Source organism: Stegostoma tigrinum, chromosome 12, assembly GCF_030684315.1.
Source record: "Stegostoma tigrinum isolate sSteTig4 chromosome 12, sSteTig4.hap1, whole genome shotgun sequence".
Classification (NCBI taxonomy): Eukaryota; Metazoa; Chordata; class Chondrichthyes; order Orectolobiformes; family Stegostomatidae; genus Stegostoma; species Stegostoma tigrinum.
In genome coordinates this window covers 43,462,359-43,474,812 of record NC_081365.1, presented here as the reverse complement: position 1 = coordinate 43,474,812, position 12,454 = coordinate 43,462,359, and the positions used below count along the sequence as shown (strand labels likewise).

Below are 12,454 nucleotides of genomic sequence, written 5' to 3'. Positions count from 1 at the left end.
ATATTTCTAGATCACACAGGGGGCTGGAAGTGAAAGAATTACTGATGACATTCACAAATCTGTAGGTAATAGTTGGCTCAGTGACTGTTCACAGATTAAATTTAGATTTACAATGTGTTGCCAGGGTTGGAGGGTTTGAGCTATACGGAAAGGCAGAATAGACTGGGACTACTTTCCCTGGAGCATTGGAGGCTGAGGGGTGACCTTATTGATGTTTATAAAATCACGACAAATATGAATAGGGTGAATAGTCAACGTCTTTATCCCAGGGTGAAGTGTCCAAAACTACAGAGGACATAGGGGAAAGATTTAAAAGTGCCACAAGGGGCAACATTTTCACGCAGAAGGTGGTGCGTGTATGGAATGACTGCCAGAGGAAGTGGTGAAGGCTGGTATAATTGCAACATTTAAAAGGCATCTGGATGAATATACGAAAAGGAAGGGTTGAGAGGGATATGGGCCAAAAGCTGGCAAATGGGACTAGATTAGTTTAAGATATCCTGTCGGCATGGATGAGTTGGACTGAAGGGTCTCTTTCCATGCAGTACACGCACAAAGAAAGTTCGTTGTTTTCTGGAAACGACACTCCAAAATATTCATCTCCACCCATGTAATCCGATGCCTTCCACGCTGCTGATTCCAGCATTAAAAAGTGAATATTGCATTGATGGGAAACTGTGCAATCTGAGATGGCTGCACGCAAAGACTGAGGCCTCTACAAAATTGAGATTTCAAGGTGCAGTAGTACTGTCGCTACCTCTAGGCCAAAAGGCCCAGGCTGAAACCCCCCAGCTTCCCTAGAAGTAGGTCATAAAATATCCGAACAGGTTGATTAAAATAAGCATACGTCACGATTTCCTGTTTCTAGATGGCTATTGTTAAATCTGGAGTATCGCAGTGAACTTGGCTTTCCAACATGTGCCAATGTCACCTTTACAATAAGCACAAAAAGGATAAAGGAAAGCCCTATTTCAAACCAAGATTTCAAAACATTACTGGAATCTGGCAGAAGACAAGTTAACTTGTCAGCACCACATGCTCACAAGTCACCCATGCTGACAAGAGTGTAGTTGTTGACAGACTTCAACAATCTGAGAACGAAGAGAGGAGGCCTCCACGGTAAACTGAAAGTTTTGCTTCCTGTGTTCTACATGAGAGTTGAATTGTGCACCAGCATCAGCCAAGCAGCTCAAATCATCTGAGCTCCTTGGAGAAGCTTCTGAAGATCAGATGGCAGGAAGAAATATATGAGATGATTAAAAATATAAAGGTGCTTACTTGGCCTAATGCACCAAGAATTCCCATCATATTATGCTATTCACAAGTGGTTGAGTTGGTCACGTAGTTAGAATGCCTGACCTTTGCTTACAGTGGAGAGCTTGGGTGGATGTCAGAATTGTTATGCCTGGTGCAACTATTCCAAAAATAGTGCTGTCTCTTTCACAGATAAGTGCATAATGGAAGATAGATAACTCAAGGACACGAATCCCTGAGCCACAATTTATCGGAAACCTAATTGCCGATGCTATCAATCCAATTTGCAATCGAATCTTCCGGGCACAGGTCGGCAATGGCAGTGACCTACTTATTCACCAGAATGATCAATGACACGAATATGGTTCACTCCATCTTGAATAATGATCAAGACATTCACAAAGGCAAAAAGGACCCAAGTTAAATATAGTCCTTATATTTTGTTTGTTTTTGAAGGAAATTAAGTTTCAAGAGAAATCACATTTCTTACTCTCGTAGTTAGAAATAGATAACAAATTTCTATACCTTCCGTACTCAGGCCAGGACTGGAGGTGAATTTGGCAACATCTACAATCTTCACAGCAAACTGCTGCCCTGTTTCTCTGTTGATACATCGTCGCACAACACTGAATGGTCCCCTGAAATTCAAATATATGTTAAAAAATTTATTAGAGATCCTATATTTTTTAAAACTGTCAAAATTGCATGCAAAGTTTCAATTGTTCAACAAATCGCTTTTTGCCAATGGACTAAAGAAACAGGATGAATGAAGCTTAAAGAAACTCTCTCCCAATAATATTATTCTTAGATTTTAAGAAGCATCTTCAGAACCCAATTTATAGTACATTTTCACAGAAATTTAAATTATGGTGAAACTGGTTATTTTTCCTTCAACAGTTGCGATCTGTATACTTCCTTTAGTAAACAGCATGCTTCACACTTCAGGAAGATCAAAAGAGAATCTCTACCTATCTTGTTTTCTCTCCATCTTTGGTCCGCCGGCCCCTCTCTCCCCATTTATTCCAGTTCCCTCTCCCCATCCCACTCTCTGATGAAGGGTCTAGGCCCAAAACATCAGCTTTTGTGCTCCTGAGATGCTGCTTGGCCTGCTGTGTTCATCCAGCTCTACACTTTGTTATCTTGGATTCTCCAGCATCTGCAGTTCCCATTATCACTGATACAGTATTGTTCCAAATGCTTTCGTCGACATTTACGAGCTATACAGATTCTCATCTGGCAAACATTTTATCAGTAGCTATTTTTACACTTTTGTTGATTTGATACTCTTATTGTCCTTGAATATCAGTTATTCTGATAGTCATTTGTGTTTTCTGCTACCCATTCATTTGCAGTTAAGAAAATGCAGAGATTTCAATTACAGAAACATCTGAAACAAATTCCAAAATACAACCCATAGTACTCAGATGAGTCAATTTTATTAATACTTCACTTTTTTAGTATATTCTCCATCTTCCAAGTCTTCATGCATTTTTATGTACTTACTAGAAATTTGTGTTTCTTTAGAAAGGGCAAAACAAATCCAATTTCTGTCCTATCAGATTATTCTCAATAATCAGTAAAATACCTGCTCAGTGGGACGCAGTTTGGGCTCTTCCAGAGCCACTCAGCACCTGACCATGTTACAGCCTTGATACAAACATAGATGAGAGCTAAATTCCTGAGGTGAGGCAAGAGCAACCACCCTTGACACCAAGGCTACATTTCATTGAATGTAGCACCAATTGGAGTCAATGGAAATTGGTGGCGGTGGTCAGGAGTCAGGGTCGAGATACTCATTCTGCTGTTTGGAGTCATACCAAGTGCAAAAGGCCTGTCATCTTAGTAGATCTATGTAGGGCTAACCATCTACAATTGTTTCGCCTTCTCACCATCATAATGTTAGAAGCAGGGATGCTCTCTGATGTTTACACAATATTTAGATGCATTTGTGAATCCTCAGGCAGTCCACGTCCAAATGCTGCAAGACTTGGACAATAGCCAGGCAATGGCTGAAAACTGGTAAGTAACATTCCGGCCACACAAATACCAGGTAATGACCAAACGCCAGGCAATGACCAAATCTAGCAAGAGAGAGTCAAGCTTTCATTTCTTGACATTCCATAGCACTGCCATAACTGAAACCCCAACATCAGCATCCTGGGAGTTACCATTGACCAACACTTGAACCTGACTAGCCATTTAAATATAGTGGCTCCAAAAGCACGTCAGAAACTAGGAACCTAGGAACCAGAAACTTGTAGAGGGTAATCACATTCTAACTCCCCAGAAGCAGTCCATCATATACAAGACAAGTCAGGAGTCTGATGGAATACTCTCCACTTGCCTAGATAAGTGCAGGTCCAGCAAAACTAAAGCTTGACACCATGAAAGACAAAGCAACCCACTTGACTGACACCACATCAGCTCCCTCCTCCTTTATTGTTGCTCCATACCAGCATTGTGTCCCATCTATAATAAATTCAGCTGATTCAGGAAAGATCCTTAGGCAACACCTTCCAAACACATACCCACTTCCATCTAGAAGGACACGGGCAGCACAAACATGGAAATAGGAACACCTGAAGTTCCCCTTCAAATCATCCACCATTCTGACTTGAAAATATATCACTGTTCCTTTGGCCATGCTGATCAAAATCCCTGACCTTTGTTCCTAAAGGGTACTGTGGATCAGCCTATGGGCTGTAGCAGTTTAGGAAGCAGCCCACCATCACTTTTTCCAGGGCAACTAGGCCTTGTTCACAAATGCCAGCCCAGTCAGTAATGCCAACATTTATCAATGCTGGGTCCACTTTTGTTTGCCATTTACATAAATGATTTTGATGAGAATATAAAAGGCACAGTTAATAAATCAGTGGATGACATCAAAATTGGTGGGATAGGGAACTGAGAAGAAGGTTATCTAAGATTACAAAAAGATCTTGATCAATTGGGTCAATGGGCTGAAGAGTGGCAGATGGGAGTTTAATTTGGATAAAATGTGAGGCAGTGCATTTTGGTAAATCAAACAAGAGTAGGATTTACACAATTAAAAGTAGCTCCTTGGGTATTGTTGTAGAACAGAAAGACCTAGGGGTTTTGGTGCATAATTCTTTGAAGTGTCATGTATTGACAGGGTGATTAAGGCAGCATTGAGCACACTTACCCTCATTACTCAAAGGTTTGAGTATAGGAGTTGGGACAGTATATTGATGTTGTACACATTGTATTGGGGAGGCCTCCTTTGGAATACTGTGTCCCATTCTGGTCTCCCCATTATAGGAAGGATATTATTATACTGGAGAGGGTTCAGAAGAGATTTACCAGGATGCTGCTGGGATTGGAGGATTTAAGTTATAAGAAGAGATTGGATAGGCTTGGATTTTTTTCCCTGGAATGACAGAGACTGGGGAATGACCTTAAAGAGAGGTTTATAAAATCATGAGGGGTACAGATTAGGCGAATGGTAGGTGTCTTCGCTGGGGTGGGGAATTTCAAAACTAAGGAGCATATTTTTAAACTGAGAGGACAGATTTAAAAAGTGGTGGATGTGGGTACAGTTACCATGTTTAAAAGACATTTGGATAAGTACATTTGTAAGAAGTGTTTGAAGAGATATGGGCCAAGTGTAAGCAGGTGGAACTAGTGTAGTTTGAGATTCTGATTGACAAGGACTGGTTGGACCAAACAGTCTGTTTCTATGCTGTACAACTCTATGGCATCCCATGACTGAATTTAAAAAAATGATAATTGTACTGTATCTTCAGGTGAGTGTACATATTTGTGGAAAATCAACTTTAACAAAGTTGAAGAACACAGGTATAATGTATAATAGTTTGTACAACAAGAGAGTGTTAAGCAACTGTAACACAGATGCATGTGCATTGAATTAATCCTGCTATCTACATACAACACAAGACCTTACCAGAATTGTACCAGGGTGCAATTTTAAAAAAATCATGGATATTGGTAGCGAGGCCAACATTCATTGCTCATCCCAAAAGGTGAAGGTGTGCTGCTGTCTTTAGCCACTGCACTCCACGTCCCCTAGGCTGTAAAACTCAAAAAACTCCTTGCAATAGATAATGGTTGAGTGCTCACTCATTTGACGCCATTTAAAATATCTCTAAACGTTGCAATCAATTTCTAAAAGATGCAATTTTTAAGTTTTGATTTTTTAAAATAATTATGGGGAAAAATGGAAGAGAAAACTTGTAAATGCTTCTGAAAAATGACTTACAACAATTATCGTTATTCCATGAGAAGCTAATGGCCTGCTGTTTGATTGGGAGTTAAAAAGTAAATAATTTGCTAGTGTATACTGAAGCAAATTAATACAATGTGATAAGTATTATCATTAGCAGAAAATGAAATTTAACTAATTAAATTTAACAAATGGCAGAGAAAAGATTACTAATTATCACACACACACGGGAAAAATTCTGAAGATCCAGATCACAAAGGAGGTTAAATTGTCTCTCTTCGGAAAGACTATATTTTTATTTTTCTATACTTTTAATTATGGACCCAAAATTGGAAAATCACAGGCTGTGGAAAGGATTTCACACTTCTTAAAAACAGGTAACTGACATGCATTGTGTTATTAAAAATGCTGATTGTTCAAGCAGCGGAGAGGTTTTGTTTCAGGTGAGCTGAAACCAAAGAAAGTGTACAAAATGAGATTCAGTGGGCAACAAGAAGCTAATTGACAACTGGTCACCATTCCATAGATCATTGGCAAAGTGAAAGGAAAGGAAGATTGAAGAGCAAGAAGGCCTGACAAGTGAAACGGTTAATCCCAATGAACCCTGCAGACAAGGGCTACTGAACTGCCTTCCCAGTCTTAGTCCACTGCTCATAAAACTCTTTTCTTTGTGTGTGCCTGTATGAGTGTAGGGGATCTTCTTAAAAGGAGCTGAGAGTTATCTAGTAAAGTTATAAGTTGACGGTTATAAGTTACCTTAAAGGAAAGCATCAAACTACAGATGGATTCATGTAAGTGTACAATAATGAGTGGCCTGTAGGATGCTTAGTCAGAACATGAAGAAAGATAGAGAATGATTGAAAGGTTAATCAAAAGAAAAACAGAAACAGAAACAAGAAAGCAAGTTAGCACGAAAATATCAAAATGAATACTTGGCTCAATAATATTGCTATGGACCAGACCAGACCAAACCAGGCCTCAAAAATATTTTAAGACCATAACTTTTTCATATTTTGAAGATAGATATCAAGTGCATGTTCAGGATCTGATGGGACTAGTCAAACTACTAGATGTTAAGTAAACTTATTTAACCACTATAGTTAAAACAAAAAGGAAAGAGGAATTTAGAATAACTTAACTACTCAAACGCTTAACTGAATAATAGATACAGTACCAATTACTCATTTACTGTTTTAATATAGTAACATCCCATAAACACATCCCTTGGCAAAAAATTTAAGTTCAGAACAGACTCTGACATGCTGTTCTCCAATCCAGGAGGAAACAATATCAAGAGAGATTTCTAAGTGGCAGCTAGGAATCATTCAATGAAGCTTCCAACCCTACTGGGTCCCTAAACACTTCTGACTGCTATCGCTAAAAAAACACAAAAAGTCTAGTCTATGAGAACTGGCCACTTCTCTTCCATTGTTACAGCTGTTTAAAAAAGCGTAAAGGCCTCTTAAGTAATTTACTTCAGCCATACTGAGTTCAGCAGTTCTGCCCTTACAAAAAACAACCCAGGACAAAATAACCTTTTTAATGTGGCAGCACTTGACCCCTTAAAAAAAGGCCCACCCATATGCAAAGATGACTTCATGTTTAAAACCCTTAGTCTTACTCCACATTGTTTGCCTGCTTAGAGTCATTCACTACTACATTCTATTTTGGTTCGTTTACTCCTGCCACTGAACACCTCAGTCCTTTCTTCATCAGTGTTGTGACAACACATTGGCAATTAAGTTTTCTTGTCCTGCCACATGTATAATTTTCAAATTGAATGACTGGAATCATAAGCTCCATCTAAATAATCTGGAACTGCTATCCTTAAAATTTCTTCAAAAATTTTAACAGGTTATGATCAGTACATGCAATTGACTCAGATACATTACAGGCAATATAAATGTTGAAACATTGGAATGGCGACACCATGCTCATTTTCTTCTCAACCATTCAACCGTGGAATATTTCTGTTGATAAATATTCAATTTTCTGGAAAAATACCCAATAGGTCCTTCAATCTATTTGTCGTCTTCTCATAAGAGTACAGCACCAACAGCCACCTTGAATGACTTTACATAATTAGGTGTGGCTAACACAGCTTTCAGGCTGTCAAATGCTTTCTGACAGCTCATCGTACACTCCCCAAAGCCTTTGTTTTTGCATTCCATGGGGCCACATATCCATGTCTAGTAACATGGCCCAGGAACACGACTTGCACTTTTGAGAATTTACTCCTGGTCAGGGTGATCACCAAGCCTGTCTCTCGAAGTCGATGGAACAATTCCAATAAAATATTCCAAATATTCCTTCCATGCGTGATTAAAAATCAGCAGGTCATCAGTGCATGCCACACAATTGATAAGTCCAGAAATGATTTCATTTGTCAGTCTTTGAGATGTGGTTGGAGCATTTTTCATACCAAATGGCGTCACTTTAAATTGGTACAGAACATTTGTCTGTCTTGAAAGCCGAAATTGCCTTCACTGTTTTGGATGAAGGTACCTGCTAGTATCCCCTGACTATATCAAACTTAGAACTTAGAAAGTTGTTTCTCCCATCTTCTCAATATAGTCTTTCAAATGTGGAATAGGATGTGAATCAGATTTTGTAACAGCAACAACTTTGCGATAGTCCACACGTAACCCCTGGGTACCATCCGGCTTTGGCACCATTACTATGGGTGAACCCAGTTGCTGCAACTCACTTCGATTATGTTGTCGGTGTGCATGCGTACAAACTCTTTTTGAACCACTGCTTAACTGGAACAGTATTTCCTATGTCTATCATGCATCATTAGATTAGCACTTCCCAGTTTACTCCCACGTATCTACCCAGTGGTTGCAGTAACTCTTTCAGGTCACTTCGATTTTCCTCTGGAAGGTAACTCAATAATTTATCCCAATTTTTGAAAACTTCCTCATTGTCCTGTTTAATTTGAGGCACATCCAATTCCAAATTCACCGAACTTGGTTCTTCACTCTGTTGCAACAGTAACACCTTCTATCAAAACATTCACATGACACACAATGTGAGATTTCTTTCTATGTGGCATTTTTATCAAATAATTCATCTTGCTCAATCTCTTTGATTTGATAAGGTCTACTAAACCTTCCTTTCAAAAGGTTCACCCATCACTGGAAGTAATATTAACACTATCTCCATTAGCAAATTTGTGAATTTTTGATTTCTTGTCTGTACCTGGTTTCATATGCTATGCTACTTTTAAATGCTGTCTCACCAACTCTATTTAATCTTTCCCTAAAATATGACACATGGTCCAAGTAAGTGGTCTCTGAACCCTGACTCACCATTTTCTCCTTAATTACTTTGTGGTCCTCTCAAAAACTAGTTCAAATGGACTGAATTTGGTAAATTCATTTGGTGCATTCCTAATTGCAAAAAGTACAAATGTAATTCTTTTATCCCAATCTTCTGGACAGTCTTAACTATGAGACCTGAACATGGTCTTTGAAGTTTGATGCTACTGTTCTAATGCTCCCTGCAATTCTGGATGGTACATAGTAATTTGAATTATTTTATTCCTAAGCTATCTATAACTTCCCTGAAAAATTTTGATGTAAAATTTGACCCTTGATATGACTATCTCTGTGGGTAACACATACCTAGGGAAAAATTTGAGTAACTCTTCTATAATTCTTATAGCCATGATATTGCATAATAGAATGGCCTCTGGAAATCTACTGACCACATCCAACAAATACTGATTCCCACTCTTTGTTTTAGGTAGGGTCTGATGCAATCAATTAAGACTCTCGTAAAAGGTTCATCAAATGCAGGAATGGGAATTAAAGATGTCTGTTTTATCACTGCTTGAGGTTTTCCAATTACCTGATACGTAGGATATCTCTTGCTAAAATTAAACTACATCCTTATGTAATCCGGGCCAGTAAAAATGTTTTTGTATTTTAGCCTGGGTTTTCCTTACTCCTAACTGACCACGCACTGGTTACTCATGCGCTACCTACAATACCACCTTTCTATAACTCACTGATAATACAACTTGAACTTCTGCACATTTTTCATCCACCTGAATATGTGACCATCTCCATTTCCTCATCAAGACATAACTTTTAAGATAGTAACATTCTGAGATACACTCAGACTCTTCTTCTGCATACATTTTCTGATAACTGCTTCAGTTTTTCATCTTTGTTATAGCTCAGTTATTTCTCTGAACTAAAAATATCCACTTTGCCCTCCACCTGTTCTTGTTCTTTTCCTCAACCATTCAATCAAACACGGTCTCCATAATTCAACTTCGACTTCCATATCTTTATTCTTTGATTTCTCCTCCTGCTTCAACCAGTGGCTTTTTGATCATGTTATCGCACAGTCTCCAATACCTCAGTTGCCTGATTTTCCGCTGGCTTCTCAATTACAGCAGGCAATACACCCACCTGTCATCACCAAGGACAAATTGTATTCCTGGAGCCGAGAGTTCCTACTGTACTCGAACCACCGCTTCCTCACTTTTTACTGACCCTCCAACCTCATTTTACATAATGGAGCACTTCTCGTCTCACCATGAATTCCAGACACTACCACTTCTTCTGGCAATAGTCCTTCTGAAAGACATATCTCCTCACCTCTGATAGATTGACATGCTGCTGTATCTCAAAATTGTAGTTTCTTCACCTGCTCCTCCTGACATATACGAGCCAATCTTAGCCTTACAAGTAAATATTTTAACAAGATCTGGCACTTTCTTCTCAACCAACCTCTGACCAGGTTGTACATTCAGGTTCAGCTTTTTAAGCTTCCTTTATGCTTTCCCTTACCACTTCAACAAAATTCACTTATCCTGTTTTCCCACATCCATCTTCTAAATTACTGACAATGCAACTTCATGTGGCCTACTTTATTGCAGTGGAAACATGAGTTTTTTTTAAAACTTCTTTTTCCCCTGCATGGGTTTCCTTTTTACCCTGTAGTAAGCGATTATCTATACTGAGATCTACTTTTCCCTTACCACCTGCAGGATTTCTCTTGCCCTCAATTTCTATCCTTCACAGATTGAAATTGATGTCAGAAGCCAAACTTAGTTTTATGAACCAACTCAAGCATCAGCCATTTCAGCTTGCACTTTTAACTCTCTGCCCTTCCACGAGTTTTCACTACTACAGGAAACGAACGTCTGAATGCCTCCAAAATAATAGTCTCTCTAACAGTATCATATGTTTGATCTATTTTCAATGCCCTTATCCACCTACTGAAATTACTTTGTTTGATCCTTTCAAATACAATGTATGCTTGACCAAGTTGCTCCTTAGGTCCCCAAAATCTTCTGTAGGCTTCCGGCACTAGCTCATGTGCACTTAAGACAGCTTTCTTCATCTTTTCATTCTCCCCCTCTACCCCCTCTGATAGTGATGCAAAAACCTCACTAGCTCTACATACCAACTTTGTTTGGATCAACAAAACCCACAGTGTCATCAGCCACTTCCTCAAATGGAATGAAAAAGGCTTTCCCATTCTTCTCATCAAATTTAGGTAATGCTTGACATTTTTAAACAAATCCCCACCAGGCCTTGAGCAAGCCCATTGTAGCCAGTCATCACTAACCTCCTCACTAAGCCTACCTTCTACCTTAATCTCCTCCATTTGACTCGACTCTCCTCTCTAATTGCAAGCCTCTGAAGTTCAAATTTGCTTTCTTTTTCCTGTGCTTTTAATCGTATTTCAAATTGTTTCATTTCCATGTTCAAGTTGCTTCATTTGCAATCGAATTCTCACCATTCCTTACCAAACTTAAATGTCAAGCTATTGGTGCAATTACCTCCAATTTTCTCACAGACAAAGGAGACCTCAATTGCAGCTTGTCTGCCAATTCCAACAGCTTTGCTTTGCTCTGCTCACTTCTTGTGAAACTCCTGAAGTAATTTCTTCCACCTCCAGAAAACTCAGTTTCTGTAACAGTCATCATTGCAGAAGGCACACCCTCTTTAAACCTACCAAATTTAACACGCAATACAAAAAACACTTAACACCTACCACTTGCTGCCTTTGAGTCCACCAGTCCTAAATCCAAATTGGAATTATACTTTTTGATCCCAACAACAGCTCCCAATTTGTTGTGGACCAGACCAGATCCCCTCAAAAATGTTTTAAGAAGGTAGCCTAGACCCTAACCTTTTCTTATTTCAGAGGTAGATGTGAAGTGCGTGTTCCAGATATGACGTGACTGGTCAAACTACTCGACATTAACCAAAACACAATTTATTTAAGCATTATAGTTAAAATACAAAGGAAAGTGGAATTTAGAATAACTATTAGAAAACTTAAAATCATGGATACAGTACCTGTTACTAATTAACTGTTCCAATATGGAAACATCCCACAAATACATCCCTTGGCAAAAAAGGCAAGTTCAGACACAGATTCTTACATGCAGTTCTCCAATCCAACAGGAAACAACTTCAAGAGAGATTTCTGAGAAAGTAGCAGCTAGGAAGATCGTCTACTAAAGCTTCCAACTCTTCTGGGTCCCCAAACAACTTTGGACTATTAAAGCTGAAAATAAACTAGAAAGCCTGGTCTACAAGAACTGGCCACTCCCCCTCCATTGTTACAGCTGTTTACAAAAAACCTAAAAGGTCTAACTTATATAATGAAGCCATTTTCAGTAGCCAATTTGGTTTCTCTGCTGCTAACCTCTTTTCAAAAAAACCCAGGACAAAATAACCTTTTCAAGTGACAGCATTGTCACAACATACAAATATGAAGAAAGACATGAAAAATTAGGATGTGTTAGTACAGAGGATAGAATGGATTAATTCAGTCAGGTCACAATCATAGAATTTCACAGTACAGAAGCAGGCCATTCAACACATTATGTCTGTACCGGCTCCTGAAAGAGTTATCCCAGTTGGTCTTATTTTCTAACTCTACCTCTGTAGCCCTCTAAATTCATCATGTTCAAATATCCTGTTCAAACCTGAACACTTTTAGGCTAATGCCCAAAATATATTATAAATA

At 38.8% G+C, this 12,454-nt stretch overlaps 1 protein-coding gene across 15 annotated transcripts in view; it reads right to left on the bottom strand.

Annotated features, from left to right (window-relative positions):
- Positions 1 to 12,454, bottom strand: part of caska (calcium/calmodulin-dependent serine protein kinase a) — a 408,353-nt gene that overhangs the window by 333,408 nt on the left and 62,491 nt on the right. For all 15 annotated transcript variants that reach the window (XM_059650307.1, XM_059650309.1, XM_059650310.1 and 12 more), the window contains one exon: positions 1,780 to 1,892. In XM_059650307.1, the coding sequence (XP_059506290.1) occupies positions 1,780 to 1,892 (113 nt within the window). The remainder of the gene's footprint in view (positions 1 to 1,779; positions 1,893 to 12,454) is intronic.